Consider the following 12417-nt stretch of genomic DNA (forward strand, 5'->3'; position numbering starts at 1 on the left):
AACAATGGCTGAACGCACCTTAAGTGAATGAATTCTGCTGCAACTATTTACATGTTTTCACATAGGAAGCTAACAGAGATTAAATTGTAGACCATTATTTAAATAACTGGGTATTCTGGAAGTTGTATGGAGCAAAGATGCATTCAATGGAGAAAACTTGAGAAGAAAATAAAAAAGGAACTCAAGTGTTTTGATTTTGTTTTGTTTTTTGTTTAAAATGTGTTTTTTTACTTCATTAAAGGGAGAAAAATCCCACAGTATCTGTTAAAAAACAAATAGCAACAGGGACAATTGGCATGCAAAATTATTTTGAGCATTCTTTTACATTAGTGGCAGCCAATTCAACACGCATTTTACAGAGATTTATTTCTTTGTTCTCAAACAGGTAAATCAGACTTCTGTCATTCATACTATACCAAAAATGGTCTATATGGGATGAAAATGAATCAGGCAACAAAGATACTATTTATAAACCAGATCATCTGAGGACTTTTTTCTTCACATTGTATAGTACAACAAACCAGTATTTTACACAGTCACTGGAGTAACAATTATTCCATTATACTTCTAAACCAGCATATGAAAGGGAGTTGTATTTTTTGAAGGCAGTGTAGTTAAAGTGTTAATTTTACAGTCTTATTGCAACAAAGAGACAGTGAAAACTGCAAATTTGAATATTGACTCAGATCACCAATGTAGAAATAGGTAGTGCTATAAACAAGAGTCATATGGAAGATTGGGGCTCGGTATTTTAACAAATTTAGTAAATTGCGGCTGGTTGAACACCTGACCCTCAGTATGATGTGCTTCTTCCTATCTTAAATCCAGTTTATTGGATGTTTTAAAAGGAAAAACTGGTTCCGTAAGATGTATCTCCCGTTAGTATAAAAGAAGAAGCACATCAAGAGGCTGCCAATTAAATTGGTTTTTATGAGGGGGAAAAATACATGCCAGACCTGGCAGAAGAAGAGAGATGGGCCTATACGTTATAAATGAGGTAGAAGCCAAGCGCAGTGACAGTGTGAAGGATACGAGAGCTTTGGAAGCAATTATTCCAAATGGTTATGAAGAAAGTGACAGGATGTATGGAGTATAGAAACCACCCCTACTTCTTGTGCATGACAAAATGTTTTTTTTTGGGGGGGGGGGAGGGAAGGACAAAGTAGGCCTGATTGACATTTTGTTATGCATTAGTAATTTTGAGAAACAACAACAGAAAGTTATCCATGGGTTTCCCCCATATCCCTGAGGTGGGGCCACTCTTCACACGGATGCCATTATCAACTTGAGGAAGCCTGCCTGTGGAAGGGTCATTAGGTCTGAAATATGGTCATGTAAACATCAACCCTCGCCACCCTGACCTTCCTCGGGAAATCAATGAACCATCACCACCTACATTGTACGTACACAACAAAAAACAGAACTGAGTCATCGCCTTTAAATTAGGAATCGGCACAAAAAACCCTTAGAGCTTTATTGTTGTACCCCTCCCCCCCCCCCGCAAAAGGAGAAGGGAATAAAAATATATTTATATATGTATATATATTAAACCACTATTTAAGTACATACCCTATTCATAAATAACCAAACACTTTCTGCCATTGCAAAATTACTCATTGAGATCTTTAAAACGACATCCTCATTAAGACAAAAAAAGGGGGAGAGGGTCTTCGTTTTGGGTTAATTTGCGCATAAAAACAATAACACAAATCTGGGGTTGAATGTGTAATATGTAATTCCCAAGTCTGGAGTGTGTAGCAAAGCCAGTTTTCTTTTCTCCTTCCACTCCGCTCCCAGAAGGGAATGCACCCATTTGCGGATTCGGTCTGAATTTATTCTCCCCCCCGCCCAAAGAGCCAGGGTGGGAACACGTTGTGGGCCACAGGCAGAAAGTTTTCAAGAGCTTTCTTTGGGTTTGGCAAGATTTCCATTCCTGGGAGGGTGGGAGGGTGGGATTCCTGGGGGAAAAAAAGATGAATTTCTTCTAACGTCTGAATCCATTTTCTCTCATATAAATAGAAGCCAACGTTTCCACACAGGACATGCAAAGTAGTGCAACAATTCCACTCATACTACTATACAACAGTCTGTTTCTGGAAAGACCAAAAGGGGTCCTCTGTTTCCAAGAAATGCTGCGCGATTGCTGATGCAAGGATCCTTCTGCTGCTGCAGCCTTCATCTCCAATCCACAGGAAGGAGCGTGTGTAGAACAATTATAAGGTCCGGACAGCTACAGGGTACAGGAGTGACAAATGTTCAGCTCCTTTGACAGGCAGTTTCTTTGCAGTGTAGTAGTGAATCACCTCAGGCACGCTGTCAAAGGGAGGGCTGTTCTGACCCAAAATATACTTCTCTTTGGTCTTTACCAACTTCATGTGCATAAACCCTTGGTTACTCCTGTTGGAAAAAGAAAGGAGACAGAGAGAGGCAGATGATATACAAATTTCCACAAGCCACCATCAATTAGGGAATCAGATGATGAATGTATTATATGAATGTAGAACATGCAGAGTATATTAAAAAATGTCCCATCTGCCTTTGGTACCATATGTAACAAAAGAAAAACAAAACAGAACATTTAGTTAAATAGATTGCTTTAAAAACTCCAGTGATCTGTGATTAAAATGACCATAACCTGTTTGCCAGCTGCCTAAGGGAGTATGGAATATCCAGTGCTTTGGTTTTGAAAGTGCTTTTATTATTTACTTATTAATTAATTTATTATTTATTATTAAAATTTTCCAAGGCAATTTTATGATGGAGCGGAGTATCTGTCAGCAGCTCCTAAAAGCAATTGTGCCTTTTCCTAGGTTTTTGGAGCAGTCAAGAGATCCCAGAAAAAGATGAATTTGTTTTAAGATTCTGAAGACAGATATTGTATTTTCCAATAAAGAAGAATATTTGTAGTTCCGGGTTGAAATGAGGGGTCCTTGGTGCTCTCTGAGCTTGGTTGTTTTCTTGCAGATGTTTAATTACCCAAACTAGGTAACATTATCAGTACTAGCATTGATGTTACCTAGTTTGGGGAATTAAACATCTGCAAGGAAACAACCAAGCTCAGAAAGCACCAAGGACCCCTCACATTATTTTCCCTTTTCTGCTTCTACATTCTGAAACACTGCAGACCCCTCTCATTATGAAGTAGACTGCATTATAAGGACTAAAGAGAAACAGTTGTTGGCTCTGATCAGCCATTAATATGTATAATTGTGTGCTACATTACTGAGAATGATGCTATAAATAAATATTTTCTATCCCTAATTTGACGGAACCTCTGAATGTACCCAAGTTGGGTTAACATGATAAAAATATAGACCTGTCTATGGGGTGTCTTTGGATTTTATGACAAATATGCAACTGCTCTGCATTCAGCTGTCAATTTTTTCTTCAAAGTCTAAAAACAAATACCTCAGACAGCAAATGCTTCACTAAATTTGAGGGGATAGAAACCTTTGTTGGAGGATGCCTCCAGAGAAACATGCATAGCTTACTACTTAATTTATAATGAGCCAAAAAGTTATTTAAAAAAAAGAGAGAAAGAGAGAGAGAGAGAGAGAGAGATGGAGAGAAAAATCTAGGGAGATTTTTCTGGCTGCGCAGGCAATTGAAAGAAGGCTGAGAGACTGCAGGGAAGGTGTTTGAGTTTGCGTCTCAAGGGCACAAAGAGATAATTTTAAATTGAGAATAGCGCCTTTATCCCCTCTTAAATTGCTTAAGAAAATTCAGCTTTTTCATAGGGCATGGGGATATCTCCATCCTGTGAAAAAGCTGAAGCAAATTTCAGGCTCACATTATTCAAATTTTCCAAGGCAATTTTGTGATGAAATGACCCTTCTCTATAGAGCAGGAATCACTGCAGGCATTGTAATTATAGCTCTGGCACGCTTAAAAAAAATCTTGATTTAAATTTAAATTCTTTACGAGAATGATTCTCTTTTGAAACATAATTGTTCTCTAAATGATTTCCTTTAAGCCATGGGTGACACCTCTAAATACTTATTATGAGCAGATATATTGTGGTATCACTTCAAGTTTATTATGCTTTTTTATCCTCCTCTAGTAAATGCTCTAAAATCCTGATACCAAATTAATAGGATTGTTGTAAAAACAGGTGCATATTAATTTAAAACTAGAATAGAGGCCAACCCGATGAGAGGTCTTTTTAGATTTAATGCAAGAACAGAAGACACTGGTTAAATTTGTTTGTTTGTTTGTTTGCTTGCTTGCAGTTAGAATGATTATCTATTGATCTGCATCATATACAAGATTGGTTTGGGATTTAGTTTATATACTGGGTCATGATGAGTTTTTTTTATTATTATCCATTATGGCTTATAAATCATGTTTTATAGCTTGGCATGACATGTGAATGCAACCAACTATGGACCAGTCAAGCCAACCACGAATAAACTATCTATGGCTTAATATTCAGACAATACGAAGGTTTTTATTTATTTATATGGAGGGAATTCTATTGAAAGGTCTGAAAGAACCAGTGAAAAATTGGCTCTGTACCAATTTTACAAAGGATTCCTAATGGCAGAATATTAGAAGAGAAAATCATATTCCTGAATTCAGTTTTCCAAGCCTACTTCCCTGAAGCATATTACATTGCCAAATTATGTATCCTTGTATCTGTAACTGTGCAAGACATGAAAATACAACCCAGATTGTCTCATCATAGGACAATTTTTATTTGTTAGAGATAGGAATATAATATGGATTCGGGCTGTCAGGGGCTGTCCTATTATCTTGCAGAATAATCATGCTCTAGAACAGCGCCCCCCAACCTTTGGGGCACCAGGGACCGGTTCCATGGGGAGAGGTTTTCCATGGACTGGAGGAGGCATGATTTTGCATGCTGCCTGCCAAAACCCCAGGAAAGGGCGGCCTGATTGCTGGCATGCCACGGACCGGTGCTGGTCGGGGGTTGGAAATCCCTTCTTTAGGAAACCTGTTAAATACACAAAGCTTTGCTCTTCTTCCAGTCTTTTCACAACTGTATATAAAAGTTTAGGTATATTCTTGGACTCCTGAAGTGAACAGAAATTGACAACTACTACTACATGGTAAAAAATTAAATGCAACATCCTTCTGAACACGTGAGTGGATGACCTTATAATTTATGGACAGTTATTTACATAGTCAAAATAAAAAACAAAACCAGTGAATATGGCAGACCAAAAAGCCGTGCATCTTTTCAGTCAATACCTGTTTTGGTAGAAACAACAGCTTCCAATATTTCCTATAGCCACCAAAAGACTGCTCTTTTAGCTGATAAATATTGATAGGTCTTGGAAATATCCAACCTTTTTTAAAAAAAACTTCATTTGTTTGCTGGTTATGGGACATTGATCTGCAAGGTAGAGCTGACAATCACTGCAAAAGACTTGCCGAAATGTTTAACTGACACTGAAGTAGTTGCCCAAAAGTCCTCTATGCAGTACTGATTATACAGCAATAATCTTCATCAGAGAGTTATCAGAAAGAAATATTTTCTCTAATCTCATCACAGGTCATTGTTTCAGTGATGCAAACACACAAACCAAAAAACTTTGATAAGCCTGAAAGCTGAAACCCTTTGGAACAAGGTGCTTTAGACTGATAAAAACCAACGTTGACTTCTTTAGGCGCTGCATGAGAAACATTTGAAGAAAAATGTCTGAGGAATTTGAAGAAAAGGACATTTGCCAGCTATTGAGCAAGATGGTTATATGGCATCCAGTAGCACAGGAAGTATTGTGTGGGTGGAAGGAAGGAGGGATTCTACTAAATCTCAACATTTCCAAGAAGCTAATGTTCCATAGTCAGTGAAGAAATTGAAGCTGAAAAGAGCTTGGAAATATTAGCAAGACAACAGTCCAAAATAGTTTCCTAAATCAATCATGAAGCAATTACAAGAGAGAAAGAAAAAGTCTCTTGAACGGTACCCTTACTGTAAAAAATGTGGGAAGATCTCAAACAGGAAGTGTACGCAAAGACTCCTCAAAATATACTTGAACTAGAAGAATTATCTAAGAAAGTACACAAAAAGTAAGGGAAAAAAAGACATCTGGCTGCCTATAGCAGGTCTCCAAACTTGGCAACTTTAAGACTTGTGGACTTCAACTCCCAGAATTCTCCAGCCAGCTGGCCTATAGCAAATACGGTAGTTGGGAGCAGTTTCTTCTGCCAAAGAAGGGCTATGAGGTACTAATTAAAAGGGTGTATACATTTCTTTATCTATTGAATTTAGTTTTCTTTCCCCCCATTCTCATTAACCTTGATTTTAATAAGACATGAGATCAAACAGGGAACTTGAGTGGAATGTTTTCCATAATTATCCAGATGACTGCATGAATTGCAAAAACTTTGATGCAGCCCTCTGCCTGTGGAATTAAAATGTGCTTTTCTCTGCTCTCTTGCAATGTTTGCTGTTCGTGACCCATATTCAGCTGTGGTATGATGTGTTCTTGAAAGTTGTTAATGGGTTTTTGACAGCTCTTGTTCACAAATCTATCACGCTTGCCTTTCTAACTGTGGACACAATGAGTGCCTGTGAATTGGGAAGCCTATTGAGGAGTGTGAGCTCCCAATCTTTCATCTCTAGATGTGATTGTCTTCCACCCTGTATTAACTTTACCTAGCTTCCTCTTGCCCCTAGGATCCCAAGGTTCAAATGTTCCTTGCTCTGCAATCAGCCAAACACACAAAGTGACAGGGTTAAAACACATTCATTCACTTTAATGCCCACAATGTACTGTACCCTTAAAAGGCAGGTATACTAATTTCTCAGCCACATTCTCCTCAATAACTTTACTGCATCTGGATCTACATATGCTACAAAGGTAAAAAGAACAGATGAATTCTTCAAGAAAGCTTCCTGGGAAATTCCTACTTAAAGCATGTCATGAATTCTGGATGAATTCTTCAAGAAAGCTTCCTGGGAAATTCCTACTTAAAGCATGTCTGCATGCAAAATAGCTACTCTGGTGATGAAATCATTTCCAAGTTAACAGGAAGGAAGCTTTTGAAAACCTGGAAAATTATCGATTCCCCCTTTTTTCAGTGACATTTGTGAGGTTTCTTGCCAAATCCAATCACAATTAAAAGCAGGTCTGAAGAAACTCCAGCAAATAAAACCAGGAAAGGCTAACCAGGAAAGCAGTTTAATGAGTAACTAGAGGAGGGGAACCTATTGGATGCAATAGGTCACACTGAGATGTCTGTGGGAGAATGTTGGCAAGAGGAAAGCCAAAGCTGGCATCTCTGTTAGAAAAGGAAACAGCCTATATGATTAGATAAGGGCAATGTTATAAAAGGTCTTGGAAGCAGAAAGAAAATGACTAAACAAACTCATGAAATCTCCTCTTGTTTTGGCAACTAAAGAACAGCCTGGCTAATAACTGGAAAGGATTAATAAGCTCTCATAAATTCCATCATCACATGCTACATCAGGTTTCCTCCTAGTCTATCTAAGTAGCCTTATGAAACCTTTGGACTGCAGCTACAATAATTCCTTGGAATCTTGACCTGTGCCGGAGAAATATCAAAACCGCAGGTCAAGAGCATCAAATTAAGACAATACAGACAAGAAGAAATTACAAGGATATTGTGTAATGCTGGAGATTCTTTCCAAAGCTATATAATATGATAGGAAACTTGTGAAGTGATTCCAAAGATTTGACATTAACAGAATGTTTCAGGATATTTTACTCTATAAATAGGGAAATTACATATAAACTATACAAACATAACATGATTCTCTTTAGCATGCCTCATTCACATACCATGTAAAGCCATCATGGTGTTTCTTTAGTTCCACTTTACATCTGCATGAATCTAACCATTGCAATGGGTAGGTCACCATTGATTGCTCAATGTGTAAAACCAACCGTGTTTTATTCAGTACATCAAGGTAAAGCAAATAACAGGGTTTAGCACATTTTGTGAGCAGAACCGTTGTTCTGTTCTGGTCTTGTTTTTGTGTGTGAAACTTCAAAATGCACTCATTGTATAGTACAATTATATTACAAACTGCTGGGTAGATTCATAAAACTACTTCAAATGTTAGCTAACCTTTCCAAATATCAAGTTCAATTTTCCAGCACTGGCAAATGTTGCATTCCCATAGTAAGGAGTCTTGGCAAATAATCTCCAAGAATTTGAACAACCAAGTGATGTTGTGCTGACCATGGCCACATAATCTGGGCTTAAAGCTTTCTCTCTAAAAATAAAGGAACCACAAAAGTGATACTGACAGCTGCATTTGGGAAGGATAGAAAAAAAAAGAGGCCACTGGAGAGCACTGAAAGGATTAGAGGCAGGCTACAGACAGGACCCAGATGGAGTTGTGAGCTGCAACAATTCAGCAAAACAGTATCTGCCGAAACCTAGTTAAATGAAGTGATGATTTTTCAGTCCATGTAACCCTGTCAACAGTCACTCAATTGCAATAATAATAGTAATTATGGGCTGCAACCCACTGGCTCCAGATCTAAGAGTGTTCCATCTACCCAGAACTATTCAATAACATGAAAGCTTAGGTTTTTTTCCCCTAACATGGCCAAGACACTGATGCAATCAGATGGGAATCATGTACATGATGCAAAAAATCCTGAGTTCTGTTTTCTGCAATTCTCTTATGTTACAGGTTTGCACCTTCACATTAACGTTTGTCTTTGGTTGCTACAACATGACATATTGCAAATCAGGAAATAAACTGTGATAAAGACATTGCTTTAAGAGCTGTTCTACACACTCTAAAATCTTTTAATTGTAACAGGGCAAGTTACATGTTATGGTAATTAAACAGGAGAGAATTCTGTATAATACCCCTGAGCTGATAATTTATAACAGGCAGAGAGCTTTTAAAAGTGGAAGAGTACATTGAAACTATACGCCTATCCCTGTTGTTGTACAATCCAGAATTCTACCTTCTTTTTGTGAAATTCTTAGATTGTTAGAATGAACTGCTTGAAAAGCAATGCATGAATGAGTTAAAATGCATTTGAAGTTCCATGTCAAATGGCCATATACCGGCCAACACCAAAGGGAGTGAAAAATGTCCAAAAACTATCCACATCTGGGAGTCAGTCATCTAAACTGGCAGCACCATTAGCTATCAAATGAGCAATTCTCCTCGAGCCGCGCCTCGGAGCATCCAGACTGTGGGATGTGCTTCTGAGTCCTTCTTTCAGGCTGAGCTTTAGATGAGGAAACGCTCCGCCCCTCCCACGTGGCATCGCGCAGCGTCTCCCCAGTCTTTGCTCAGCCTCGAAGAATCAGGCTGCGTTTCAAAGAGCTCCTTGGCTGTTTCATTGAATCCTCCGTCCTAATAAGGTTTGCTTCCTTCCTCCTCCTGCGCAAAGGGTCAGGACTCAAGGGAAATTTCTTCCCTGTCCTCAGGGCGGTTGCGGGCTCGCAGCGCCTTCAGCGCGACGCCCCCACCCTTATCAGATCGTGTCGCTGCCTGCGCGTTGCCTGTGGCACGCGCTCCTCCGCTGGATTCCCCCCACCCTAAACGCCAACCGGGAGGGCTATCGCCCCTAAGGCTTTAGGAGCGCCGAGCTGACCGGCCAAGCCTTCCTTTTCTTTCCGTCCCGGCGCCCAGGCAGTTCAGCTCGCGGGACGCCATTTTGGCTCCACCTCGTGGCCGGGTGCTGAAAGTTTCTTTTTATTTAATATTCAGCTGCGTGAATTAAATCTCCAGGCCTAGGGTTAAAGCCTAGCTGCCCATTGAACTGCCTGGCTAGTCTTGGTTAGTGCTTGTTGGCCTCCGCAGCCATTTTCGGGCGAAGTTGCAGCCTCCCCCTCCGGTTTTTTTCTTCTGTTGTCTGGAGGCTGGCTGCCAGAGGCCTCCTATTCAACTCTAGGCCTCAGGCGTTATTCGACTGATTCGGCACTGAGAGATATACATCCAAGGAAATAACTATAATAGAATTTATATTTGATCCAAATACATAGGAATAATAACAAAAAGAAATAATTTTTTGGTACAGCAATTTTTCTCTTAAGATATTGGATATATCGGAGTACCTGTATATTCAGCTGATATAAAGAATATAAAAAGCACTACAGAAAGGAACAAAACAGGATTACATAGCTAAATATATATATATTATATTTCTGTTATCTCTGTACAAGTAAAATTCCAAAAGGGGGAGCGGGCCAGCTTCATCCTCACCCGGCCTTATCCAGGCCTGATCTGGGCGAGCCAACCGCCCTTATTAATCTCTATTGTTCAATATGGCAGACGACAATTCCTCTAAACGTCCTTCATTGAAGGCCAAGGCAAAGTCCCACTATTTGCGCAAGCAGGACAAGGAACCTAAGGGCTCTAGAAAGGACAAGGAACCTTCCAAGGCCTCTCAACGTGACGCCTTAAGGCGCCACAAGGCGTTAGAAAAAGAGTTCGACAGACGTTCAAGGGAGTCCCGCTCTGAACCGTCTCTACCTCCTCCTCCACCCCCTACCTCTATTCAACCTCCCCCAGGCCTTTCTTCCCTACCTAGGCGCAGTTCGCCCCAGGGTCTCCCGACCCCCGGTCCTACGATGAGTCTGACACCCGAAGCCACTTTTACACCCACGGCTGCTGGTCTGCGCCAGGACGAACCTTCTACATCTGAGGTGCCACCTCACATCAGGGCTTGGATGGAATCAGCCATCCGCCAGAGTGTTATAGAGGAACTACAGCACATGTCCAGATCAGGCTTCTCTCCTCGAGTCTCCGAGCACGACTCCTTGTCTATCAGATCCCTTCCACAACCGGTCCCCCGGTTGCTCAGGTACTCTCTCAGAGGGACAGCCCTCCTCCGGTTGGGGCCCAGGTTGAGGAGGAAGGGGACTTTAGGGATTTTCGAGGAGGAGGATTCCCAGATGGGATCCTCCCGCTACAGTGAACCTCCCTTAGAGACTGACATCATGGAGGGGAGATGTCCGAGGACGAGGGCACTTCGACTGACCAACCCTCCTTTGGGGGCTCTTCAAACCACACATGTTCAAGTCCCTCCTTCTTAAGGCCAAGAATGTCTCGGGCCTTCTTTCCCAGGCCCCTGCTGACCTCCCCCATCCCAGAGGGCCCAGAAGATTCCATTTTCACCCAACCAGTGGTTGAAGCTGAGGTCATCCCTTCCCCCCATATTCGTAGATCTGGTAGCGAAGCAACTATCCTCCACAGGGACCCCTCCCACACCCTCTAGCCAAGACAAGAGGTTCTTTAATCTCGATTCGGCACTGTCCAGCCTCCTGAACATTCCAGAGGTCGATGACCCTATTGTGGGTCTAGCTTCCTCCTCTACACCTAGTGAGGCCCTAGAGGCCTTGAAACCTGAGGATAAGCGGGTGGAGCTGGCCCGCGCAGGGCCCACCTATCCGACGCCTGGGCCATTAAGTCAGCTACCGCCGCCTCTTTTTCACTAGGTCCTCTATCCGCTGGCTACGTCAGCTCAGGGAACACGTCCCTGCTTCCAACCTGAGGGCGCACCAGGACATTGCGAAGCTAGTGGCTGCAGCCGAGTTCTCGGCTGACGCCACTTACCAGTCGGTGAAATTCTCTTCCAGGGCCATCACGTCCCACGTCACGGCTCGTCGCCTGCTATGGCTCAAACACTGGCAGGCGGACGTAAAGAATAAGGTCAAGCTGGCCACTGCCCCTATTACAGGAGACAAACTGTTTGGCCCGCCCTCGAACCCCTGCTGGTCGAGGGTCGCAGCAAGAGGAAGTACTTGCCTTCCCTTCTTCGAAGATCGGAGACCAGGGGCTCTCAGCCCTTTCGGAGGAGCTTTCCCGCCCTTTCTACCAACCCCTTTCCCGCCCAGATTCCCCGACCCCCTTCCTTCCGATCCCAGGATCGCACGGACTCAGCGACAGGACCAGGCGGGGGTGGTTATAAGAGACCCTTTCGGGTGCGGGAGGAAGGCCCTACCGCAGAAGGTAGAGCCTCCTTCTCCCTCCCCATTGGTGGCCGCCTCCGCCACTTCGCCGCCCAATGGGACAAATCCACTTCCGATGCATGGGTTAGAGACACAATAAGGTTTGGTCTCGCCGAGTTCAAATCCACTCCCCTGATCGTTTCTTCCCATCCCCTCCTCAGGGATCCCACCAAACGTGCATTAATGGAGGCAGCCATCCATCACCTGCTTGATATTCAGGCCATTCAACCTGTCCCTCCGGCTCAGAGAGGAAAGGGCTTTTACTCCCATCTCTTTGTCGTGCCCAAACATTCTGGGGGCTGGAGAGCCATCCTAGACCTGAAACGGCTCAACCGTCACCTTATCCAGCGCAAATTCAAAATGCACACCTTGCAATCCATTCTCCTAGGCACCAGGCGGGAGACTGGCTGTCCTCCATAGATCTCTCTGAGGCATACCTTCATATTCCTATCAGGCCCTCTCATCACAAATTCCTTAGGTTCTGTTATAATGGCCTTCACTATC

General features: G+C 42.2%; 1 protein-coding gene across 1 annotated transcript in view; it reads right to left on the reverse strand.

Annotated features, from left to right (window-relative positions):
- Positions 1 to 347: 347 nt before the first annotated feature.
- SHB (SH2 domain containing adaptor protein B) overlaps positions 348 to 12417 on the reverse strand; it is a 179093-nt gene continuing 167023 nt past the window's right edge. The window contains exon 6 of the mRNA XM_026672938.2: positions 348 to 2397. Coding sequence (XP_026528723.2) covers positions 2214 to 2397 — 184 coding nt within the window. The 3' untranslated portion in view covers positions 348 to 2213. The remainder of the gene's footprint in view (positions 2398 to 12417) is intronic.

This window comes from Notechis scutatus, chromosome 2, assembly GCF_049901735.1.
Source record: "Notechis scutatus isolate UNSWTSFEM ecotype Mainland chromosome 2, rNotScu1.2, whole genome shotgun sequence".
In the NCBI taxonomy this organism is placed as follows: Eukaryota; Metazoa; Chordata; class Lepidosauria; order Squamata; family Elapidae; genus Notechis; species Notechis scutatus.